The sequence below is a fragment of the Schistocerca gregaria genome, chromosome 4 (genome assembly GCF_023897955.1).
Source record: "Schistocerca gregaria isolate iqSchGreg1 chromosome 4, iqSchGreg1.2, whole genome shotgun sequence".
NCBI lineage: Eukaryota > Metazoa > Arthropoda > Insecta > Orthoptera > Acrididae > Schistocerca > Schistocerca gregaria.
In genome coordinates, this window is record NC_064923.1 from 275,257,887 (window position 1) to 275,285,301 (window position 27,415).

General features: G+C 36.6%; 1 protein-coding gene across 4 annotated transcripts in view; it reads right to left on the reverse strand.

Moving 5' to 3' along the window:
• Positions 1–4,222: 4,222 nt before the first annotated feature.
• LOC126266942 (uro-adherence factor A) overlaps positions 4,223–27,415 on the reverse strand; it is a 136,468-nt gene continuing 113,275 nt past the window's right edge. For all 4 annotated transcript variants that reach the window (XM_049971637.1, XM_049971638.1, XM_049971639.1 and 1 more), the window contains exons 5-7: positions 14,346–14,500; positions 5,248–5,328; positions 4,223–4,502 (exon numbers count right to left, since the gene is read on the reverse strand). In XM_049971637.1, coding sequence (XP_049827594.1) covers positions 4,410–4,502; positions 5,248–5,328; positions 14,346–14,500 — 329 coding nt within the window. In that variant the 3' untranslated portion in view covers positions 4,223–4,409. The remainder of the gene's footprint in view (positions 4,503–5,247; positions 5,329–14,345; positions 14,501–27,415) is intronic.

Genomic DNA, 27,415 nt, shown 5'->3' on the forward strand with positions numbered 1-27,415 from the left:
CCAGATGCTACCTGGAAAAATTTTACTGACTGCCAGAATCACACATGTGCAACAGTCCCAGATCTGTGGGGTGGGGGCAAACCAGTGTATCTGTCCCGGGTTGTAATTTCAGAAGGGGGGGGGGGGGGGGGGGGAGGCACCAAATTCATGTTCTTGATGGAAAAAAAAAACTTTGTTTCATGAAGTGCATAGCGTCCAGCGCACTTTGGACCATCATTATTCATATGATTTTGAAACGCATCCCTGTTGGTTTTTGAATGCAGTCTAAGTTGATTTCTGAAGGAATCATAAGTTTATTTCTGAATGCATGCATAGTGTACATGATGTCACTGCCAGAGGAATCCCCATCACATCTAGAAATAAACTTTGCTTCAAATGGCTCTGAGCACTATGGGACTTAACATCTGAGGTCATCAGTCTCCTAGAACTTAGAAGTACTTAAACCTAACTAACCTAAGGACATCACACACATCCATGCCCGAGGCAGGATTCGAACCTGCGATGGTTGCGGTCGCACGGTTCCAGACTGGAGCGCCTAGAACCACTCGGCTAGTCTGGCCGGCAAATAAACTTTCCTTCAGATAAAAGGGGAAGGGGCTATATATATGAGCTGAGCACAATAAAGCCGAACAGGTGAATGCCAATTGCTGTTTGTTTATGTATTTGAATGAGTTTGTGAATGATCAGTATTGTTATATTACTAGCAAAAGCCATATATTCAGACTAGCAGAGTGGAAATAAATGACTAGCAGGAATAACAGATAAGAAAGATTACGTGTTATCTTCTCGATGTATCCAAGAAAATGAAATTTCGACAGAAAGTGTTTGGCCAGAACACTACACTAGTAAGGGCCAATTGTACAGTGCCCAGCTAGCTTAAGCTCTGTTCTGGGAGTAGTGCAGGAAATGTATTGTATGAGCAGGTAGTAATGCCTAAACGGAAAATAAATGCGGGATAACTAAACCGGTGATTGTGGCAGTGTTAGTGAAGTTAACAGGAGAATAAGATTTGACACTGGCAGTAATAGTTACAGAATTAGTGATAGCAAGATTGTTTGTTAGAACGAGGAAGAAGAAGAAACAGTTATGGAAGAATTTATATAAAAATTTTGTACTACTACTTTTCGATCTCATGCTTGAGAAGCTGGGGCTTATAAATTAAATGTGAAATTATTTCCTAACATAAAGCTGTATGCTTATAGTAGGCCTGATATGCATTTGATATTGGTACTTTGTGGATTATATTCTGTCGAGCCGTAAAAATTACCATTGGTTCCAAAAAAGTCTCATTTATTTGGTGTGTATAACAACTGGTGCAATATTAGAAATGTCTATTTCATTTTATCTAGAGGGCAGTGACAAAATACACATAATCAGCTTGAAAAATCACACCAGTTTTGGGTACTATTTGTATTAACAGGTTTTTCAGTATTAAACAACTACACTTAAGTTTTTCATGTAGCAAAACATTTGATGAACTTTAATGAGGTAATAGGTTCTTTCCCAGAATGGAAAGCATGTCATGTGAAGTCGTATCAAGATTAGAGAGAAAACAATGCTAGGACTCAAGGATTGAAGAAATGAGTACTGTCTTACTTGTCTCTTGTCATTACTGCTTTTATGTAGCCTATATTTAATTTTATGTCGGACAAAATAGCAGCAAATTATTAGCTAATAGGCAATACAGAGTGCAAATTTTCTGAAGTGTTCTTGTTCTCTCAGTTACAAATAATTTCATCCAGTATTAACTGCAAAAAAAAAAAAAAAAGAAGAGGAGGGGAAGGATGTCAAACCAGCCGACTCATAGCAGGAGAGGCACCACAGGAGATTTTAATTTCCACTGTCCTGAATATAGTTTGATGGCACCCATTGCAAAATATGCATGTTTGAATTTGACAGAGCGAAATACAGTGGCGTGCGATAGAAGAATGCTGTGTGAAGAGGCATGGCATACTTAAGACCAAATAACATGTCTTACATTTCCTTGAAGACACATTTTATGTATCAGACTTTTCAGAAAGATGTGCGCTACAAAGTGAACACTTTTTGAAAAGTCGATTTAATTTTTGGCCTCCTACCTCAGACGCTGGAGAGAGTATTGCTCTGGTTCAGAAATATCTTAGATCTGAGACTGATACACAGAGCAGTCTGAGTTGTGGTGGGGAGGTGGGTAGTCTCCACGTGACCCGTGTTTACATTTGGTGATTTTGCTGTTTCCTCTTCGTTTATTGCCCTCATGTCAAATGAAAACAAAATGGATTTCTGTGACCGGGAGCTATCAAGTGAATTAAAATACATTCACGTAATTATGAAAGGCTAAAATAAGTTATTAGTTCCAGATTTTTTATTTTATTTCCACCTTTCTGATAGTCAAGCATTAATCACCTTGCAGAACAATGAAGTTATTTTTGGAGAAATTTGGCTTTTATTATTCTTTTCTTATGAGGCAGTCAATGTATTTGAAACGAAGTGTTTAATTCCACACTACTGGCTGCTTTCAACTGTTTGCTGCATTTCAAGTGCATGTTTTCATCTTCTAGCACTTATGGCATTATGCCATATTAAAGAAACAAACATGAGATAATACAGTACTGATACTCCAAGAAAATTTACATCCAAGTCTGAACATATGAATGCGCACTTTAAGCCGAATTATGCATTTTAGTATGGTTCACTAAATTCTGATGCTCTTTCAGTATCCTCTGATACCTTGTTTCTTTTATGAAATAATGCAAGATCTTTTAATATTTTACATGTACGAACATACGGTCTTCCTGCATCATCGTAGCTGCGCAAGCATGGTGATGCCTGTTATCTAGCACTCTCTGGCAATTGTTGAAATTAACCTACAGTATTTCTAACAGGTCGTGGGAAAATATTGTGAGTGGTGGTTTGGAAAGCGTTATTTTCAAAGTAAGTTTACTTTTATGCAAGATGAACTATGTGTGAGAATGTACGATGAATTTCTTGAATCACGTAGTGTTTGGCTCTCATTTAAAAATCAACTCTTTGAGAATGACCATTAGAGAATTTTGATCCCAAATGATCAGACATTTATGTTGTTATTAGGAATTTTACAGACACATTTTTGTGATGTATCTTAAAGTGTAACACGTGAAAAAATGATCAACATTATATGTGATCTTAGAGACAAATATTATATGTGAAAGCTTTTCTTTTCTTGTAGAACACTATTTGTATTAATTTAAACCTTTAACTTTTCCTATTTGTGTGGTCACAAAGCTTAACAGTGGTGTTGCTATTGGCTGGCTACATCACATGTCCTACAATCTGAATATCCACTGTCATCAGCTGACGAGATCATGTTGTATGTTCTTACAAAAGCGCATCGCAATCTCAGTTTCAATGCTTCAGAAAGTAACATGTGGTGTTTGGTGGAATTCGAATTTATACTTTCCTAATATGAAAATATGCAGCTTACAGGTTGCTGCACATCACAGATCTTGCTTTTCCCCCCTAAGTATTGTTTTGTAAAGTGTTGGGAATTTCTAAGCCGGTGCATAAAACCATAACGATCCAATGGATTGATATGTTTTACAGTCCCAAGGAAAAGTATACTGTCACTTAAAATGGAAAAAGTGTATTTTTAACCGGTAAACATGGGAATTTATTTTCTTGTCCACATATACACCCTGTCATTCAAACTTCCAGTTAGCCACCTCTATGTTAGCTGACTAAATGGACCTTCTCCAGTGTCTAATGTTATTGAGTGTCTCGACTACTTGCAGAACATGACAACTGTGATAAACAGCTTTCTTCAAGAACATGCTACCACCATCTGGGAACATGCAGAAAAAAAAAACAGGTGACATGCAGAAAGCACATGAAGGAAAGTATATGCTGCAATTGGGCATATATGCTGCATGCTGACTGATAAGTTTAAACAAAAGTGATACTGTGTTATTTAAACATAATACCTAAAACAAATGAAATACATTTCTGGTCCATGTATAACATCTTATTTAAGTTAATAATATCTGTCATGCACTACTTATGAAATGAAAAGGGGAAGAAAGAACAGTAACTATTCACTTAACAAAAGTAGCAATGAGTGATGGTTTGAAGAAATATCTCACTTTTTCAGTTGCAATTCTAACTCTTTCCCCACCCCTATCCCTCTCTTCCTCTTGCCTTGCCATAGAACTGTCTCTCTCAGTTTGTGTACAAATATTTCAGGTCAGGTGTAAAGAAAGGGAATTGCTGGTATCCGCACAGTAATTTAATTATAAGATAGGAATTTAATACAGTATGGCACACATATCTTATATACAAAAAATAATATTATGTTCCATTATTTCAATGCCGTAATATAAACTTGTACACCCAATACAGAATATAAATACTTATTCCTCCCTTTCCTGATCTGTTTCCGCACATAAGTGCCTCTGTTACAAACATGATGTTGAACTATTTTCTGTTAATCTTGAAAGTGCAGCTTCAATCACTTGTTTGTTTATATCCACTTCCTCTGACTGTGTATCCTGTAATAATAGAAATATTATGTTCACAATAGTTATTTTTTAAAGAAATGCAACTTAACAAAGCTGTGGTCAGTAATTCTGCACATAAAACACTGACTGTCAAATAATTGCAATCACCGTAAAAGTAAATCAGAACACACTGTACAGATTGAGCCTCAAATACTGAACAGTATAACTTCTGTGTGTTACTGTGAAAGCAGACAATCCAACAAAATCTCTCCTATTTTACAATAATAAAACAAAGTAATATTTACTCATAGAATTAAGACCTTAGCACATTAATTCTTTATGCTCTTTTATTCATTTAGTCATCTGTGGACATTTTAAAATGTCTCAAAAATAACCCAGAAAGGAGATGGATACATGATTCTTCATTAGCTTTGTTATATATAAGTTCGGCTAAAATTTTAGTAGTGGCAACTGAAGTGAGCCAACACACAGTAATTCTGTTCTGTTCTCCTTATATCAATTTATATTGTTAAATTCATAACTGCCTATTTTTATGGCTCTTTTCTTTTACGATTAATTAAACATATCTCTCTCTCTCTCTCTCTCTCTCTCTCTCTCTCTCTCTCTCACACACACACACACACACACACACACACACACACACAAAGAAAGAGAGAGAGAGATATTCCTGTACACACTCATTTTTAGAGTACAACTGTATTTCACATATTGTAATAAGTACTACTGAATGCTTTCTAAAACTGAATGTAATTCAAGTGATGAAAAAGCTACTAACCTTGAAACATACATCTGTTAATGCTTCTTGGTATTGCAGTCTTGCAACCTGCAATGCTGCCACCAAAGAATGAAAATTTTTCTGTAAAAAAGATATAAATTCAGTATATTGGTAAACATAATGTCAAATAGTGAACAGTGCAGCCATCCACTCTACATATAAGTTGAATAGTTTGGAGATAAATGGAATGCATTATTCAACTCTTTTTTTTATTACAGATGAGTAAATTCATAATATCTAAAATGATAGTGCTTGGGCAGACAGAAACAATGATGCTTTGTATAGATTTTCTATATGACAATGATCTCAAAATATACAACACATTGGCACAGTGTGCCAGCAGACATAGTATAAAAAAAAACTGTCAATTGCTTTCAAACAGCAGTTGTTTCAGCTGTCAAAACACCTGAGGGACTTGGTAGGAATGAGGCTTTCAGGGAATTATAAAAGGTATTGTGCTTCCCACTGCCATAGTCAACTGTATCAAACAAACAGCAGAAACTGAATAACTTTGAAGAACTAAGTGTAATAAAGTTACCTGGTTGGTGTCCTCAGTAAAATGCAATGGTTTGCCCTTCCAAAAAAGTGTCAGACAACTACTGAAGAGCAGATTTTATGATTTAGTGAAATGCACACTAGGCAGTTCCGCATTATTCAATTAAATGTTCTATTATCAAAATGTCATCACTTATCATCTTTCTTGGTCAGTATATCAGATTGCCATATACAAGACCCGGTTTAAAGTGCTTCCTGCTAGGTGGGAAATGATGAAGTATGGTCCATTCAGCCTTGCAAACACAACTGAAGAAGTACTTTATGAAAAAGTAGTAGTATATGTAGTTTTACCATTCAGATTTAATTCTTCTGCAATTTCCCTAAACTACTTCAGATTAATGTTTGGCTTGTGCCAAAGTACTACTCTTCATAATGTATGCTGCATGCTATATGGGAAAGATGGCAATTTACTAACAGTATTATGCATTAAAATAGTGCATGCGGCTTGTTCAACTAATACCTTACAGACAGTTACAGAAGAGATTCATAATGAATTCATTTATGTTGACAGATTTATTGGGTATGAAAAAGAGGCACTTTTGACAGCCTCTTCATGTGTTGCAGCATTTAAGTTGTTAGCTCCTTTCATTTCTTTCATTACTGTCATTTCACATTTTGACAAGATAGGGATCCTACACTGGCGCCAACAAAACTTCAACTTTGTGAAAAGCATCATTAATTTTTGGGCGAGCTTCAGTGCTCTCAAAGGAATCAATTTCTAATGCTGAAATTTCAGGCAACTTTCAGACATAAAACAAAATATTGGATTTATTCCTGCTGCCTTAAATACTTTGGGGAAGTACCACTGGTAAAGCAGATACAACAAGTAAAAAAAAGTGAATAAATTAGAAGCTGTTTGTGGTAAAAGAATTGTCAGAGAAAATGGAAAAGGTGTCAGAAGAAAATGAAGGGTATCTATCATGCATTCTGTTCCATTTCAGTGATTTTGTCAAGAAGAAAGATCTTAATCATTTAGATTTTGATTCAAATGATATTTTCCATTACTATTCAAAAAGCTTTTTTAAGTACAGAGTTTTGCTGGCTGACAGTAGGGGACTGTCTTTATTTGAAAATAGGCACAGGGTTACTCACTATATATTGCAACTCAGATTCATGAAGTTCTAATAATGTCACTATAAAGCATGTTACATCAAACTTCATAGTTTAGCTTGCTTCTCATGAACATTTTATTCTTAAATAAATAGTGCATTATCATTACAACAGAAATTTTATCTCATTTCAATACAATTAGGTCACATATTTTATGTTAGTGTGCATATTTTTGTAAGTTTTTCGTCACAACAGTATATTTTTCAGTGTATATGAATGGTATCATGTGGATTTTTTGTCCACATCATACAACATACAAATCAAAACAGTCCTTTACTTTCCTCAGTGACTCATCAATATACAAATGAAATAACAGTGGTCAAAATGAGAAATCCTGTCTTACACCTTTCCCAATTTTGACCTCTTGTATGTTTTGATATCTTGTATTTTTTGTCTTGCTGATTATTAGTCTGCTTCACATAAAGAAGGGGGATTACTGTTCTATAACTCCAGTTGACACAACACTACCTAATAATGGAAAACATTCTGTTCCACTTTCCCTTATAAAAGGCTTTCTTGAAACCCATGAATGCAATGTTTATTTCTTATTTTTCCTAAATTTGCCGTCTATTATTAACCTTAGCATTAAAATTGCTCTTGTTTCTTCTAAAGCAAAATTGGCCATCTCCTAATTTAATTTCAGATTTTCCCTTTCATTCTTCGGTAATATCCTCTTGTGAATATTACTGATGCATGCAGGGGTGATAGTTTGTGGAAGCAAGGGGAGGGGGGGGCTAACATTTTGGAAGACATGTGGTGACTTGTAAGTAGAAATAAAAACCGTTCCAATTCTGATCCTGTAAAACCCTGCATAATTCTGACTTTTAAATCATTTTCTTGAAAGAGAAACCTCTGATTACTCTAAAATTTGTGTGAATACTGCAAAAACCCATTAAGTGCTGATTTTGTCACTTTTGAGTTATGTATGCATTCGGCATCAGAAAATCAATATCTTCCATCTGGAGAAACCAATTAAGTGCAGTTCTCACTCTAAGAAGTTAAAACATATGCGGCTGATATCTGTTAACTCATAGTGCATCATTCAGGTGTACTTAAATGATTCTTCCTACACTTTGTCAATGGTCTGGGTGAAATTATTTAAACAACAATAATCCATCAAGTTCACTTAATGAATTCCAGCAGAAAGAGGTATATGATGCATTGGAGACAAATTTTACAAATACCTTGTGGTATGCTTATGTTTCTTAGCTTCAGCTACCAGAAAAGTGATCTGATGTTGGTGTACAATTATATTACATTATGTGAACTGTGTGACATGAATATTATTGTCGATTATATGAAACACATTGAAGATAAATTTGTTGGAGGAGTCTGGTAAGTCTGTATGTAGTATTATTCTCAACACTGTCAACAATGCTGGTGATTCAATGTTGGCCTCTAACAATATCACCTTACCTCAAAATGTGACATCTGTATTATAGTCAATTACTGAGATGCAAGAATAGATAAACGCCCATTGTAGCAGAAGCTGCTGTGAGTGCAGTAGCATCATGCCGGTTGACTACGCTGAGTTTAATTCTAAAAAAATGTTTTCAAGAAGTGCACTGCTTGTGCCATTGGTCAAGAAAAGGCACCCACAGAAGACGAAAAAACAGGTACGCAATATTATGACACTCTAAACATGAACTTAATTCTTACAAAGCACTGATATTTCAAAGTGCATGAAATAATTTTATTTCATATTTTTATTTTAAGAAAATGAATTTGTATATCAAGTGCATCAATTGGAAGAAGAGCACATGATTCAAGCAGAACATACGGCGAAGTCCTCACACAGACGACGATACAAAATAATCGTAAGCAGAATCTGTGTAAGGTAAGCCCAGAAGGGAGGGAGGGGGGGGGGGGTGCTTTTAGTGAAATGGTCAAGCACAGTGCAGAAGAGATTGATTTTTACTCTGATTGCTCCAGCAAGGATCCTGGCTACAAACCAGGTTCCACATATACATTTACATCTATATTCTGCAAACCATTGTGAGGTGCATGGCTGAGGGTACGTCCCATTGTACCAGTTATTAGGATTTCTCCTTATTAGGGTTTCTCCCTGTTCCATTCACGTCAGGAGCACCAGAAGAATAATTGTTTGAATGCCTCTGTGCATGCAGTAATTATTCTAATCTTATCCTCACTATCCCTATGTGAGTGATTCGTAGGGGGTTGTAGTATATTCTAAGAGCCATTATTTAAAGCCAGTTCTTGGAACTTTGGTAGTAGTCTTTCTTGGGACACTAGACATCAATCTTCAAGAGTCTGCCAGTTCAATTTCTTCAGTTTCTCCATGACACTCTTAGACAGATCAAACAATCCAGTGACAATGCAGGTTGCCCTTTTCTTTATATGTTCAATGACCTCTTCTAGTCCTATTTGGTATGGGTGCCACACACTTGAACAATATTATAGAACCAGTGACATGAGTGATTTGTAAGCACTCTGATTACACTTTCTCCATATTCTACCAATGAACTTAAGTCTACAACCTGCTTTACACACAACTGAGCCCATGTGATCATTTCATGTTACAGACCTACAAAGTGTTACAAACAGGTATTTGTATGAGCTGGGCAATTCCAACAGTGACTCCTTGATATTATAGTCATAAGATACTATGTTTTTACATTTTGTGAAGTGTACAGTTTTACATGTACAAACATTTAAAGCAAACTGCCAGTCTGTGCACCACTTTGAAATCTTATCAAGATCTGATTGAGTATTTATGCAGCTCCTTTTAGATAGTACTTCATTAGAGTTCGAGGTTATTATAATATTGTCTGCAAAGTAAAGAGTACACAACAAGAACAGCAAGGGCCCCAACACACTTCATTGGCGCACACCTGGCGATGACACTCCATCTAAGATAATATGCTGTGTCCTCCCAGCCAAAAAGTTCTCAATGCAGTCACAGATTTCACATGACAGCCCTTATGATCATATTTTTGTCTATAAGTGTAGGTGCGGTACTGCGTCAAATACTTTCCAGAAATCAAGAAATGCTGCATCTACCAGGTTGTCTTGATCCAAAGCTTTCAGTATGTCATGTGATAAAAAGTTGAATTGGGTCTCACATGATTGGTGTTTTTGAAATCCATGCTGGTAGGCACTGAGAAGCTCATTCTGTTCTAACTCAGAATATGTTCTAAGATTCTACAACAAATCAGTGTCAAGGATACTGGACAGTAGTTTTGTGGATCACTTCTACTACCCTTCCTGTAGACAGGTGTGACCTGTGCTTTTTTCCAAGAACTGGGCACAGGGTATTTTTTTCAAGGGATCTATGATAGATTGTAGTTAGAAGAGTAGCTAACTCAGCCACAAATTCAGTATTGAATTTGACAGGGATTCCTTCAAGGCCTGAAGCTTTGTTCAGTTTTAACGATTTCAGCTGTTTCTCAACACCACTGACACTAATACTTATTTCACTCACCTTTTCAGTGGTAAGAGGATTAAATTGGGGCAATAATCCTGGGTTGTCCTTTGCAAAGGAACATTTGAGAATGGAGTATATGACCAGAATTTCTTGAGGTTCTGTGCAAGATCACTTGACAATATTCTGCTACAGTAGTTACTTAAGGCTTCACACATTGCTCTCTTGACAGCCAATTTGTTTCATTCAGCATCTCTCGCTCTACAGCTCTATGCTTTGTTTTACACCTATTATGCAGTAATCTCTGTTTCCTTACAAGTTTCTTTACAGTGACTGTATACCATGGAGGTTCCCTAACATTATGAAATGTTCTACTGGCTACGTATCTATCCAGTGACTGGTCGGCTATTCTTTTAACCTGGAGCCTGAGTTCCTCTACATGCTCCTGTCCTGTGCTGAAAGTTCCAGGTTCCTCATTGAGATATGGCACCATTGATTTTTTTATCTAGTTTACTGAACATATACTATCTTTAAGATTGTTTTAGCTGTCCTTTATATTTTTGTAATAATTGTTGCCACCGCCACATCATGTTCACTGATCTCAGTTTTGAAGGTAATATCCTCAAAGAGCTCACGTCTGTTTGTTGCCATTAGATCCAATATATTTTCACCATGAGTGGGGTTTCTAACTATCTGTTATAGGTAGTTTTCAGAGAAGGCATTCAGTAAAGTTTCATAGAATGTCTTATCATGCCCACCACTGTAGAAATTGAAATTTTCTCAATTAATTGTTGGATAATTAAAGTCTCCACCAATGACTACAGTATAACTGGAGAACTTAAGTACATGTGAAATGAGGTTTTCTCTAAAGTTTTCGGTTACATCAGGAGATAAATCTGATGGACAATAGAAGGATCTTATAATCATTTTGTGCCCACCCCGGACACTGAGTCTTGCCCAAACAATCTCACATGCAGCTTCAATTTCTACCTTGGTGGACTGGAGTTTCTTGTCTTTTGCAACAAATACACCACCACCATTTTCCATTTGCCTATCCTTTCAATATACATTTAAATTTTACCCAAAAATCTTGCTTCTGTCAATTTCAGGTTTCAAACAGCTTTCTGTACAAAGTATTATGTGAGCTTCACTGCTTTTCATGAGCACTTCAAACTCTGGCAGTTCACTGGGACAGCTTCAGCAGTCTACCATTACGATTTTAATACTCTCACCTGGGGGGGTATTTCTTTCGATCTTACACCGATACTTCTGGGTTTCCTACAGCTAACATTATCTGGATTGGATGGATAGTCACCTAATCTAAAAAAAAAACCTTATGTGCACCCCTCCACAGCAGCCTCTGATGTGTAGTGCACTCCTATTTAGGGGAACCTTGCAGTTCTCAACCCTACAGCACAGAGGAGGAGGAGATTAGTGTTTAACGTCCCGTCGACAACGAGGTCATTAGAGATGGAGCGCATGCTCGTGTGAGTGAAGTATGGGGAAGGAAATCGGCCGTGCCCTTTCAAAGGAACCATCCTGGCATTTGCCTGAAGCGATTTAGGGAAATCACGGAAAACCTAAATCAGGATGGCCGGAGTCGGGATTGAACCGTCGTCATACAGCACAAGTCCAGAAAGACGCAGCCATAGAAAATTTTCATACATTGGAGTCTCATTATTCAAGGAAATCCACAAAATGACTGTACTAAGACCCCAAACTAAATATACCTAAAATTTACAGTCTGTAGAAGGAAGAATGCAAAGATTTCAAACCAGTCAGTGAAATAACTCATAGAAAAATATTTTGTCAAAACTACAGTCTTGTCTTCTACAAAGCTAAAAAGAATCAATGTCAAAATGGGTGAGAAAGCAAAGAGATATGAAGAAAACAAAGTGTTGGCGACGTAGTATAATGAGCATATTGCAAGGAAAAATGAATGCAATCAAGCAAAATCTGCTGATGAAGAAAAATGTAAAGTAGACAAAACCTTCATGCACTTGAGTAATGATAACACAATCAGCAGTATTTAAATACAACCACTGGTTTTGTTGTTATCATTTGAGTGCTATGTGTCAGGCTGCAGTCACAAGAAAGGTTCACCTTATGCAGTACATGAGTTGAAACATGCAGAATCCAAGGATTTATCTAAACTTCCTGCATCTATCATTAAAAACAGAAGTACTGACAGTTTGGGAAATAAAGTTAACTGGCTAAAAGTGAAATGTTTTTGCTGCCAAAAACCACAGCCAGGTGTGATAAAGAGTACAGATACAGTCATTCAGAACATTATAAGGAAGTACACACATCCATATTTAAATATGAAAAATATTGACTTACAAGATCTTCATCCTAAGATTCTTCCAATAAGTGGAAAGAAAAAGAAATGCCTGACACAGTTATGCAAAAAGAGGTACATTCCTGAGCGATTTCACACTGGTATAAGTCTCTCTCTGCTTCAACTGCAGCCACCAGCAAAGTTCCTGAACCTGATATATAAGACAAGTGATAGTAGTGACGCAGGTGTATAAAGTGCTTTATAATAATTTAATGAAGCAATAAAAATGACTGGTTATACTGGTTCCAGTTCTTTAGTGGTGTGTTTTTAATATAACTGTTCTCAAGTCGATAAATAATTTGAATGATATCTGCCAAAACCACATAAACACAGCAATATTTGTTCTTTCCGTTGATTATTTAAAAAATCCATTAACTAGCCAGTTGTGCATCGTGCTTTTATAAAAAAATCATCATTAATTAATTACTGCTGTGGAACAATCCCTGTGATGACAGAATTATTTGTGGTTTGAAAAAGAAACTAAAAGTTCAGTTCTCTCAATACTTCGTAAAATACAGTTAATGCATTTTTGCAGTAAGCCCTTTATTTTTTCCTTTCCCTGAGAGGTGGGAGGTAATAGCCCCCCCCCCCTCCCCCCCCCAATTGTCACAAGGTATGGGCACCCTTGGATGCATTTGATACTATGTTGATCAGATGACAATTTTCACATATATCTGCTCCTCCTTTCTTTGGGATTGCAATAATTATGTTCTTTCCCCAATTATAAACATTTCATTTGAGATCTTGTTCTGTCCTTTGGAATTCCACTGGCATTTTATTAGTACCAGGTGATTTGTTCATCCTAAGTTTGTGCAAAGCATTAAAAAAAGTACTGTATCTCCTTTAACATCTTTTTCCACTGTCTCCTCTTTCATATTGATTTTCAAACTTACACTATTACGTCACTGTTTATTTGTTGAAGTTTATCTGCACAAAAGACAAATAATGTAATGTCAACAGCAAAAAGAGGTGGTTCTGGTATGTTCCTTCATTTCCCAGAAAAGTAATACTGCCACGGAATATCTCTCATAAACCCTAAGCAAAATCTTCTTTCTCATGAGAAATAACAAAATAAAGACAGACAGAGTGAAATATAAAATGGATAAATAATTACTTTAGATTTGTAGGCCACTACACATTCTTGAAAAGATATAAAATTAATAAGTATCATGTTGCTTAGCATGCAGTTTTGTTTCTCGTTTCTTAGGCACTGAGTCGGTGAATGTACACAGCCATCAAAATAAATAATAATTACAAATGACACACCTACTCCTAAAATTTGATATCATATTGAAACTTAATAATTCCTTTAGAACAACTGTAAATGAATTCATAATGGCAAAAATAAAGAGAAAGCCAAAGTCACACTGTCTGTATTGTGAACTTTCATTTTCATACTTTCTTGTCTCCTTTGATAGTATGGATAATAGACTTGGGAAATAAACAAAAACTAGTTGAAAATTGCTAAAAAGCTTCAAGCAGACAGAAATCACAAAAGACAAATACATATACATCTATGCTCTGCAAAGTGCTGTGAAGTGCATGACAGAGAGAAGCAATACTAAAAAACATGAAGCGTAACTGATAAATTTGTTATACACAAAAGTTATTGCTGATATAGATAAAAAATAAAAGTTTAAAGTAAGCGATACCTATTCATAATAAATATACAAAATCAAAATGAAAAAATACTTTCTGAAAATTCTTCTTTACCTCAGTTCCATCATAGTTAATGATACCAATGCAACTCACAGGGACTTTTTTGAATGTGATTTTCCCAAGTGACCTCCTTTGTAGGGCAAACACATATGGTATCTCCTGTTTCCGTGCACCTTCCTTAAGCTGTTCCACAATATCACATATTCCCCCTAAATAAATAAAAAATAAAAAAATATACAGGTAATAGTAAATAGAAAGTTCAAAGTATTTTTATACACACACACACACACACACACACACACACACACACACACACACAGAGAGAGAGAGAGAGAGAGGGAGAGGGGGGGAGAGAGAGAGAGAGAGAGAGAGAGAGAGAGAGAGAGAGAGAGAGAGAGAGAGAGAGAGAGAGAGAGAGAGAGAGAATCTGATGATAATGAATGTATTTAATGATAAGGCAAAGTAAACTTATATGGCTTTACAGCCTGGAGTGCCGAAGGGATACGTTATGCGGTCTAGACAAAGAGATTTTTTTTTTCTCCACACACACTAATAATTTTTATTAATGAAATATGAAGTATACAAGGAGTGTTATAATTTGTTCATTTTCCTTACAATGAGGCAGAGAAAAGAGAAGAGAGATTAGAGTTTAAAGAGGTCATTAGAAATGGAATAAACAGACAGACAGCACACAGTGCTAAGTGGACCTCCAACCTTAGTATTTCCAACCAAAGCGTGACTCACAGCTACACTGCCAAATGCTCTTTCTCCACGAGACCCCATGGAAACATTTGTAATTTAATCAAAGACATTAACAAAACACCACACATCTATTTCCCTTGCTGGCTATATACTGCTGCTGAAAATTTCTTCCATCACCAGTACTCAAATCTGCTGTACTAGATCATGTGTGACCAGAAAGTGTACATTAGACAGGTTGTTACAGAAGTCCTACCCCCATGAACCACAATGGAAGGGTATCTGTTGAGAGGCCAGACAAATGTGTGGTTCCTGAAGAGGGGCAGCAGCCTTTTCAGTAGATGCAGGGGCAACAGTCTGGATGATTGACTGATCTGGCCTTGCAACACTAACCAAAACGGCCTTGCTGTGCTGGTATTGTGAATGGCTGAAAGCAAGGGGAAACTACGGCCGTAATTTTTCCCGAGGGCATGCAGCTTTACTGTATGGTTAAATGATGATGGTGTCCCCTTGGGTAAAATTTTCCGGAGCTAAAATAGTCCCCCATTCGGATCTCCGGGCGGGTACTACTCAAGAGGACGTCGTTATCAGGAGAAAGAAAACTGGTGTTCTACGGATCGGGGCGTGGAATGTCAGATCCCTTAATCGGGCAGGTAGGTTAGAAAATTTAAAAAGGGAAATGGATAGGTTGAAGTTAGATAGAGTGGGAATTAGCGAAGTTTGGTGACAGGAGGAACAAGACTTTTGGTCAGGTGAATACAGGGTTATAAACACAAAATCAAATAGGGGTAATGCAGGAGTAGGTTTAATAATGAATAAAACAATAGGAGTGCGGGTAAGCTACAACAAACAGCATAGTGAACGCATTATAGTGGCCAAGATAGACACGAAGCCCATGCCTACTACAATAGTACAAGTTTATATGCCAACTGGCTCTGCAGATGATGAAGAAATTGATAAAATGTATGATGAGATAAAAGAAATTATTCAGGTAGTGAAGGGAGACAAAAATTTTAATAGTCATGGGTGACTGGAATTCTAGAGTAGGAAAAGGGAGAGAAGGAAATATAGTGGGTGAATATGGATTGGGTGAGAGAAATGAAAGAGGAAGCAGTCTGGTAGAATTTTGCACAGAGCATAGCTTAATCATAGCTAACACTTGGTTCAAGAATCAAAAAAGGAGGTTGTATACCTGGAAAAATCCTGGAGATACTAGAAGGTATCAGATAGATTATATAATGGTAAGACAGAGATTAGGAACCAGGTTTTAAATTGTAAGACATTTCCAGGGGCAGATGTGATTCTGACCACAATCTATTGGTTATGAACTGTAGATTAAAACTGAAGAAATTGCGAAAGGTGGGAATTTAAGGAGACAGGACCTGGATAAACTGAAAGAACCAGAGGTTGTACAGAGTTTCAGGGAGAGCATAAGGGAACAATTGACAGCAATGGGGGAAAGAAATACAGTAGAAGAAGAATGGGTAGCTCTGAGGGATGAAGTAGTGAAGGCAGCAGAGGATCAATTAGGTAAAAAGACGAGGGCTAGTAGAAATCCTTGGGTAACAGATGAAATATTGAATTTAACTGATGAAAGGAGAAAATATAAAAATGCAGTAAATGAAGCAGGCAAAAAGGAATACAAACGTCTCAAAAATGAGGTTGACAGGAAGTGCAAAATGGCTAAGCAGGAATAACTAGAGGACAAATGTAAGGATGTAGAGGCTTATGTCACTAGGGGTAAGATAGATACTGCCTACAGGAAAATTAAAGAGACCTTTGGAGAAAAGAGAGCCACTTGTATGAATATCAAGAGATCAGATGGAAACCCAGTTCTAAGCAATGAAGGGAAAGCAGAAAGGTGGAAGGAGTATATAGAGGGTCTATACAAGGGCGATGTTCTTGAGGACAATATTATGGAAATGGGAGAGGATGCAGATGAAGATGAAATGGGAGACACGATACTGCATGAAGAGTTTGACAGAGCACTGAAAGACCTGAGTCAAAACAAGGCCCCGGGAGTAGACAACATTCCATTGGAACTACTGACGGCCCTGGGAGAGCCAGTCCAGACAAAACTCTACCATCTGGTGAGCAAGATGTATGAAATGGTGAAATACCCTTAGCCTTCAAGAAAAATATAATAATCGCAATCCCAAAGAAAGAAGGTGTTGACAGATGTGAAAATTACAGAACTATCAGTTTAATAAGTCACAGCTGCAAAATACTAACGCGAATTCTTTACAGACGAATGTAAAAACTGCTAGAAGCCAACCTCGGGGAAGATCGGTTTGGATTCCACAGAAATGTTGGAACATGTGAGGCAATACTGACCCTACGACTTATCTTAGAAAATAGATTAAGGAAAGGCAAACATACATTTCTTGCATTTGTAGACTTAGAGAAAACTTTCAACAATGTTGACTGGAATACTCTCTTTCAAATTCTAAAGATGGTAGGGGTAAAATACAGGGAGCGAAAGGCTATTTACAATTTGTACAGAAACCAGATGGCAGTTATAAGAGGTGAGGGGCATGAAAGGTAAGCAGCGATTGGGAAGGGAGTGAGACAGGGTTGTAGCCTGTCCCCGATGTTATTCAATCTGTATATTGAGCAAGCAGTAAAGGAAACAAAATAAAAATTTGGAGTAGGTATTAAAATCCATGGAGAAGAAATAAAAACTTTGAGGTTCGCCGATGACATTGTAATTCTGTCAGAGACAACAAAGGACTTGGAAGAGCAGTTGAATGGAATGGACAGTGTCTTGAAAGGAGGATATAAGATGAACATCAACAAAATCAAAACGAGGATAATGGATTGTAGTCAAATTAAGTCAGGTGATGCTGAGGGAACTAGATTAGGAAATGAGACACTTAAAGTAGTAAAGGAGTTTTGCTATTTGGGGAGCAAAATAACTGATGATGGTCAAAGTAGAGAGGATATAAAATGTAGACTGGCAATGGCAAGGAAAGCGTTTCTGAAGAAGAGAAATTTGTTAACACCGAGTATAGATTTAAGTGTCAGGAAGTCGTTTCTGAAAGTATTTGTATGGAGTGTAGCCATGTATGGAAGTGAAACATGGACGATAAATAGTTTGGACAAGAAGAGAATAGAAGCTTTCAAAATGTGGTGCTACAGAAGAATGCTGAAGATTAGAAGGGTAGATCACGGAGAAATGTACTTACATTTTCATTCATTCATTCACACATCATGTTCCACAAATACCTACATGAAGGAGAGCTTTCTGGAAGTGGAACAAGTTCTATATTAATAAGCTGCCACTGGAGGCTACTTCTGTAAGTACCTTAACAACAAATTATGATAAATGTTAATATACTCATTCACTACAGGGCAGGGGTTGGGGGGATGGGGGTGGATCCTCTCATTCTGGGGTTTTAGTGACTTGCCTTTTTTTTAATAACGTTATTTAACCTGTCTTTCTCTTCTTCCCAAGGAAGGAACTACTAGTTACGAACGCTAGGACAATGTGTCACTTTTAATTACATACATGTCTGTCCGCAAAATTACACATTTCTTCTCTTAAATTTTAGCACTAGCCAGCAAGGGTTTAATTTTCCTTCAATATCATCTGTTACTCATTTTGGTATGGGTCCTATACATTTGAGCAATATTCAAGTCTCCTCTGCACTTCAATCAGTATCTCAAAATCCTACCGAAGAAAAGAAGTCTACCACCTACTCTATTTACAAATGAACGCATGTGACCATTCCATTTCATATCTTCACAAATTTTTACACTCGTGTTTTTATTAGTATTGCAAACAAGGGAAACTCCAGTACTGGTTGTATAGATTTAAAACCATTTTTTATTTTGCATATTGATTTCAATCACAGAGTGACCATCTTGAAGTGCTAAAATAAAACACACAATGTTAAACCTCAACTATCAGTTTTCAATGGAGAACATGAAGTTTTGCACAGTAAAATACACACTAAAACTAAAGTCCAGTGGACCAATAATCATGTTTGAAAAATCTTCAGACGAACATCAGCCGCAGAACCTGAGGCAGAAGCAAACAGGCTGTTTATCATCAAGTGGCCACAAAAGTGTTAACAATATTGCACAAAATATAACTTCAAACATCAGTGTTCATAGTAAAGGACATGCCAAACTGAGTCATCTGTTAACAAAAACCTACGCAGTTAAGCTCCATGTTTGCAGTGAATGTTATCAGTGCTCTCTTTATTGAATATATTTATAATACAGAGTAGTTGTTCGTACAGTGGAAGACAATAGCTCATACAGAAATTTAAATTAAATAAAACACAGAATTACAGAGTCAAAAATATATTGCCAAAAAACAGTGCAAAATAATATTAATGCTGTTAATGCTAACCAGACTGTTGGATGGAATGACAAGTAGTTTTTAAATGGTTATGTACCAACAGAATTGTCTTTTCCATAAATATGTTTCAATGAAACACCAATATTTTCAATAAAACTGTAGCAGACATTTAAAATACATATATATCTTATTAAAATATCTTGTCCACCTGGAACGGGTCAAAACAAGATCATACAAGTATGCCCTCTAGTGTGACAAATCCATATACATCTACTTCAATGTCACTTTACAAATTATTTACATGGTAGTGTACACAAATTACAAATGAAAGACTTTTTTATTCTTTCAACAGATCAGTATTATGGACAAACCATTTTCAAAATATTTTCTTGCAGATGGCTGACCATTTGATGTATTGATTCAGTGTGCTTTCTGTAATGTTAATATGAACTTTTTATACTAACAGATGCATATTGTAAAAAATGTGATAACATACTCTGATCTTATGTATCATTAGAAATATATTGAGGACCAAGTTAGCAAAAGAAATGTGTACAGATAAAGTGTATGAAAAACGTACTCATATTGTGAGCAACTGTTGTGGCACTATATAAACAACCACTGAAAGGTGTGTTAACATCTTCAAGTTTCTCCTTGAGGTACGACACTACTGTGTCTTTATTTAGTTGAACCTGTAAATCTTCCTATTTATTACAGTTGCTGTTTGTGCTTTGATCATCACTGTTGTTGCAACTACTTCATGACCATAGATACTATTTTCAATATGAACATCATGTAAGATATCAGGGCTATTTAGTGGCATTATATCTAACACATTTCCATTATAAGTGGACACCTAATCTATCTGTTCTAAGTAGTTTTGAGGGAATGTATGTAGTATTGTTTCAAAGGAAGTCTTATTACATGCACCACTTAGAAAATTTAACTATCCTAATCAATTGTTGGATCACCAAAATTTTCTGCACTGAAGACAACATGATTGGGGAACATATGTACCAGTAAGCTCAGATTTCCTCTAAGGGCTTCAGTTACATCTAGGGGTGAGTCTGTAGATCAAGTAAGTTCATGCCCACCCCTGATATTGAGTCTTGCTCAAACAATCTCACATGTAGCTTCAATGTCTACCTTGATGGATTTGAGTTTTTTATCTGCTGCACGAATACATCATCTCTATTTCCCACTAGCCCATCCTTTAAATTATTTAATTATTTATTTATGTTTTTAATATACAAATTGGAGTTACTAATTCCTAACCATCAACTTTGACACATTACAATAATAGAAATTCCTCTACAGAATAGGAAGAGTTGTCAAGCAGAAACTGTTTCAGCTTTTTGTCAGACATTTTATATCGCTAGGTAAGTGATCAAAAATTTTATTTGCAGCATTGTGTACCCATTTTTGAGCTAAAGACAACCTTAATGGCATAATGAATGTCATTTTTTCTTCTGGTACTAATTATGCACATCATTGGTCCATTTGAACTGCAGTGGATATTTACAACAAACTTCATGATGGAATAAAAATATATCATGAAGCAGTAGTCAAAATGCCCTATTCCTAAAAAGATGTCTACAAGAGGGTCATGGGTGAGCGCCACATATTATTCTCACAGCACATTTTTAAGCAATGATGACTTTCTTTTATAAAGATGAGTTACCTCAGAACATTATTCCATATGAAATTACTGAAGGAAAATAAGCAAATTACGTTAACCTACTGATTTGTCTCTTATCAAGATTTACAGTGATTCTTAAGTGCAATGGGGCTGGACTAGGTTGTTTTAGGAGTTTCAAAATGTGCTTTTTCCAATTTAAATTATCATCAACATGGGCACCTACAATTTTTGAATTTCCACACTATTTATTATTTTCTCATCATGTGTTAAACCTTCCACTGCTATAGTACCTCTAGATGTTGTGTCTTTTTAAAACTGAGAATGAGACCACTAGCAAAAAATCAGTCAAGGACACTTTTAAGAACATTGTTGACCATTTTTTCTGTTGCTGTATGTATGCTTGGACTGATTACAATACTAATGTTATCTGCAGCCAGAACCATTTCTACTTCTTGTATATTAGAGGAAGATTGTTTACATATATGGGGAACAATGGCAGACCTAGGATTTAACCTTGGGGTATCCTATACATCGTTACATCCTGTACATTGTCAACATCGAGTATAGATTTAAGTGTCAGGAAGTTGTTGTCAGGAAGTTGTTTCTGAAAGTATTTGTATGGAGTGTAGCCATGTATGGAAGTGAAACATGGATGATAAATAGTTTGGACAAGAAGAGAATAGAAGCTTTTGAAATGTGGTGCTACAGAAGAATGCTGAAGATTAGATGGGTAGATCACATAACTAATTAGGAGGTATTGAATAGAATTGGGGAGAAGAGGAGTCTGTGGCACAACTTGACGAGAAGAAGGGACCGGTTGGTAGGACATGTTCTGAGGCATCAAGGGATCACAAATTTGCATTGGAGGGGAGCGTGGAGGGTAAAAATCGTAAGGGAGACCAAGAGATGAATACATTAAGCAGATTCAGAAGGATGTAGGTTGCAGTAGGTGGGAGATGAAGAAACGTGCACATGATAGGGTAGCATGGAGAGCTGCATCAAACCAGTCTCAGGACTGAAGACAACAACAACAACAACAACAACAACATCCTATACATGTTTTCTCCCCAGTCAGAAGCAGCTCCCACAGTTATAATGCTTGAATTACTAAGTACAACTTTCTGGATTCTTTTGGCTAGATGAGACATTATCAATTCCATAAACATCAGTTTATCTAGAAAAATATTGTGATTCACACAGTCAAATGCCTTAGATAGGTCACAGAAAATATCAAATGTCCCTGTGGGACACTATTCTTGATACCTCCCCAGTGAGAGGACTCTGCTGATATTTGCAAACTATCTATACTGTTAATTGCAACCTTCTGCAATCTTCCAGTTAAATATGAACAAAACCATCTGTGCCTTGACCACTCATACCACAATACTTAAACTTATCTAGAAGAATTTCATGATTCATACAATCAAAAGCCTTTGAGAAATCACAAAATATCCCAATAGGTGATGCTCAGTTATTCATTGCATTTAATATTTGGTCAGTGAAAGCATACATAGCATTTTCTGTTGAAAAGCCTTTCTGAAAACCAAACTGACATTTGTTAGTACTTCATTTTTACAAATATGTGATGCTACTCTTGAATACATTACTTTTTCAAGAATTTTGGATAAAGCTGTCAGATGTTAGATTGGGTGGTAGTTGTTAGCATTAAACCTATCCCCTTTTTTATGCAATAGTTTAACAATACCGTATTTCAGTCTATCTGGAAAAATCCCCTGTTTCAGGGATCTATTACATATGTGGCTGAGGATCCTACTTACACTGTGTGAATATCCTGACACCTCCAAAAACATACATTTTTAATATTACATGCATTGAGCTGCCACCTACTGCCAGGTACCCCATACCTCAGTAGTCATTAGATATCGTGAGAGAGCAGTATGGGTCGCTCCGCAGAACTTGCGGACTTTGAACATAGTCAGGCAATTGGGAGTCACTGGCGTCCTACCTCTCCATGCTCCTAAACATCCCTAGGTTCACTGTTCCCAATGTGATACTGAAGTGGAAATGTGAAAGGACATGAACAGCACAAAAGCGTACAGGCTGACCTTGTCTGTTGACTGACAGAGAACGCTAACAGTTGAAGAGGGTTGTAATGTGTAGTAGGCGGGCATCTATCCAGACCATTGCACAAGAATTCCAAACTGCAAGTACTATGACAGTTAGGTGGGAGGTGAGAAAACTTGATTTCATGGTCAAGTGGCTGCTCATAAGCCACACATCATGCTGGTAAATGCCAAACAATGCCTCACTTGGTGTAAGGAGTGTAAACAATGGATGACTGAACAGTGGAAAAATGTTGTGTGGACTGACAAATCATGGTACACAATGTGGTTATCTGTTGGCAGGGTGTGAGTATGGCAAATGCCTGGTGAATGTCATCTGCCAGCATGTTCGTACCAACAGTAAAATTTGAAGGCGGTGGTGTTATGGTGTGGCAGTGTTTTTTATGGAGGAGGTTCGCACCCTCCTGTTCTTTTGCATGGTACTATCACAGCACAGGCCTACATAGATGTTGTAAGCACCTTCTTGCTTCCCACTGTTGAAGAGCAATTCAGGGATGGTGACTGCGCCTTTCAAAATGGTCGAGCACCTGTTCATAACGCACGGCCTGTGGCGGAGTAGTTACACGACAATAACATCCCTGTAATGGACAGGCCTGCACAGAGTCCTGACTTGAATCTTACAGAGCACCTTTGAAATGTTTTGGAACGTCAACTTTGTGCCAGGCCTCACCAACCAACATTGATACCTGTCTTCAGTGCAGCACCCCGTTAAGAATGGGCTGCCATTCCCCAAGAAATCTTTCAGCAACTGATTGAACGTATGCCTGCGAGAGTGGAAGCTGTCACCAAGGCTAAGGGTGGGCCAACACCATATTGAATTCCAGCATTACCAGTGGAGGCATCACGAACTTTTAAGTCATTTTCAGCCAGGCATCTGGATACTTTCGATCATATAGTGTATATGTCGGGAACAAGCTTTTAGCACTCTGTTGGAAATGCCTTCAATTCCATGTGAGCTTTTACTTTTAAGTAAATTTATTATTTTCCTAATTTCAGTAGGGGAAGTGGGTTTCATCAAATTGCATAGGTATTGCCTCTTCCATATATTGCCTTGCATTTTCTAATGAATAGTTGGATCTTACTTTCTCTAAAACACTTGAAAATGATTGTTAAAAATGTTCTCTACTTCTGACTTTCTTTTAACAAACTTTTCATTGAGTCTGACAGCAATAGTCTTCCTGTGCTCTCAGTTGCCCTGTTTCCCTCTTAAGAATTTTTCAAATTGTTTTAATTTTATTATCAGATGTGCTAATCTCAGACATAATGCACTTACTTGTGGACTTTTTAATAACTTTTCTTAATATAGTGCACTAGTTTTTAAACTATTTCACTGTTTCTGGATCATTACTCCTCCTAGCTATAAGACACATTTCCGTTTTCAGATATTTTTATCCCTTTAGTAAGCCGTGGATTTTTAGATGGTTCCTTACAATCACATTTCATTGTTTTCTTAGGGAAACTGTTTCCAAATATACTCAACAAAGGTATCATGAAATAAGTTAAATTTTAAATTAGCGTCAGGTTCCCTGTACACCTCAGCCCAGTCTAACTGTTGCAAGATTTCCCTAAAATCAGACAGACCATTCTTAACACGAAAAGTTTTTATTTGATTAAATTTATCTTGGTGTATAAAAACATTACTTATCAGTGTGCTGCTTTCCTGTACCACATGAGTAGGAAAATCAATAACTGATGTCCAATTGAAACAAGCAAGTAATTCATCAAGGTCAAGCTTTCTGACTCTTTTAGAAAATCTACACAGAAACCCCCCCACAAACAATAATTTTCTTCCCTCTGTCTGACAGATAGCACAATAAAGAATCCAAGTTTCTCAAAAATAGTTGAAAATTTCCCAATGGGGATTTATACACAGTAACAGTTATAAAAGTATCATTATTTTGTTTAAGCTCACACACACATGCTTCTATATTTTGTTCTACACAAAATTTTTGGGTCCCAAATTTTTCACACTATGACAGATTTTAACATATATGGTAACTTCTCTCTCCATAGTGTCTCTACTTACATGTGCTGAAAGCTTACATCAACCTACATTTACCATTTCCTTACCTGTGACTATATGATGTTCAAAGAGGCATATTACATCTATTCCACCCTCAGTTTGTAAATCTTCTAAACAAGGAAGAAGCCCATCTACTTTTTTTTTAATCATCTGATATTCTGATGCAATATACTAACATTATTTTTCACTGTGCTTTTATGAAAACCTTGTGACATACTTACTTATTTTTCACTGTTCTGTTTTGAGAATCTTGTAATATTTTAACATCTCTACTAACCTGTCTGAGTTTCTCATTAAGCTTAACTTCAATCAATGTTGGATGATTGGACACTGATCTTAGCCTAAAAAGAAGCACTCCCATGAGTTTCAGTGACCCCCCCCCCTTAAATATTCTGCTATCATCCCAGCCAATTTACTTTTCCCTTTCCTATAGAGATGCAGGCCATGTCCTGTAAAATCCCACCTACCAATGCCATCAACAGGAACCAAACCTATGCCTGACAAAGTAGCTGCCCGAAGCAGCTGATCTAGCTCCATATTGACCCTCCTAACAGAGCTGTTCAATTGGGGCTATCATACCCCATGAAAGCAGGAACCAAGCTAACATTTGTATGCTATTTTTACCAGGTCAATTTAACCCCAATTTAACTATTTCTTGACACCTCATGAAGTATCCTATGCCCTACTCCTTCTTTTATTTATTTTATGCATTGAAAGGCGGTTTGATGCTGCACTCCTTGCTAGTCTATTCTGGGCAAGCCTCTTCATGTCTGCATAACTACTGTATTACAATATGTATAGTATATTAGCAACACATGATGATGATGATGATGATGATGATGACGATGACAGGATTTTGAGAAATGTCAGTCTTATTAATATTGTGTTAAGCAATTTCCTAATTATGTTTTTGTCAAATTTAATTACACCTCAAAGAAATCTGATGTTGAGAAGTTGATTGGTCAGAGGAAGAGCAAGAAATAATGGGATAAGGTGAGCAGGTGAAATGGAAGGAAGAAAACATAGACGGGTAGTGATTAGAAAAACATGGATAATGTTGACAATGTTCAAAGATACTGGTTCACTGCTGGACAGAAGAAAAATGAGTAGGATATGATGATAGGAAGCTATGCAGAGTAGTTTTAGTTAAGATGCATGTTACCAGGTGGTTTGTTTCGGATTCATACAGCTGAGATGGAGGATGACGCCGAGAAAGATATTGTGTTATGCACAGCTACTGCCAAGATACTGAATGCATTCAATGTAGTAATGCAGTTATGGAAAGAAGATAGGTAGCTGATATGTGAGGAGAGGGATTGAAGACACCAGTGGCTATGAAAATGACAAATATATCAGAGCGTGTGAAAAACACATAATGTATTTGGTCACACCCTTCCTAACTGAGCACTAGATGCACTGACATGATAAAACAATACAGTATTATATACATGTCTTGCATAAGTGTTCATAGCTAGCTCAAATCATCTGGTGTTTTCATTTAGTCTAGTTTTGTCATAAAGATCTTTTCTCTCCAATTTGAAGCAGTAGGTAGTCTTTAATTATTCGATTTACACATCTCATCTTCTGCATTTTCCTGTAATCACATTTCAGAAGCTTCTGTTATCTTCTTATCTTCACTGTTTATCATCCAGTTTCACTTCTATATAATTTTACGTTCATGACAAATACATTAAAAGAAGAGTTCCTAACATAGAAATTTATATTTGATGTTAACATACTTAACATTTTTAGTAAAAATTTCCTGTTTATTCCCATTCTACACTTTATATCTTCTTTACTCCTGCTACTGTTAAGTTATTTTGCTGTTGCAATAGCAAAATATTTAAGCAACTTTTTGAGTCTCCTTTCCTAATCTAGTTCTCTCAGCAGGGCATGATCTAATTCAACTACATTCCATTACCCTTCATTTACTTTTATTAATGTTAATCCCGTAAAATGATTTCATGATACTATCTATTCTGCTTGCCAACTTTATTCTTGTTTGTACTTTCTGCTTGCTCTATGTACAGAGTGAATAACATGGGGGACAAAATACAACCTGGTTCACTTCTTTCTCAGTCATAGCCTTACTATTGTGTTCTTCAACTCTTTATAATTGCATCTGCCTTCTATAATTGCATCTGCTTTTTATACTAATTTGTAGATGACCTTTCACTCCCTGTATTAAATTTACATACAATCCCATTACAAGTTCAAAGAGTTTATTCCAGTCAACATTGTTGAAAACTTTTTCTAAATCCACAAATTCTATAATGCGTGTTTGTTTTTCTTTGACCTAACTTTTAAGAAAAGTTGTAGGTCACTATTGCCTCATAGTTTCTTCTTTTCTCCTGAACTCAACACGATCTTTCC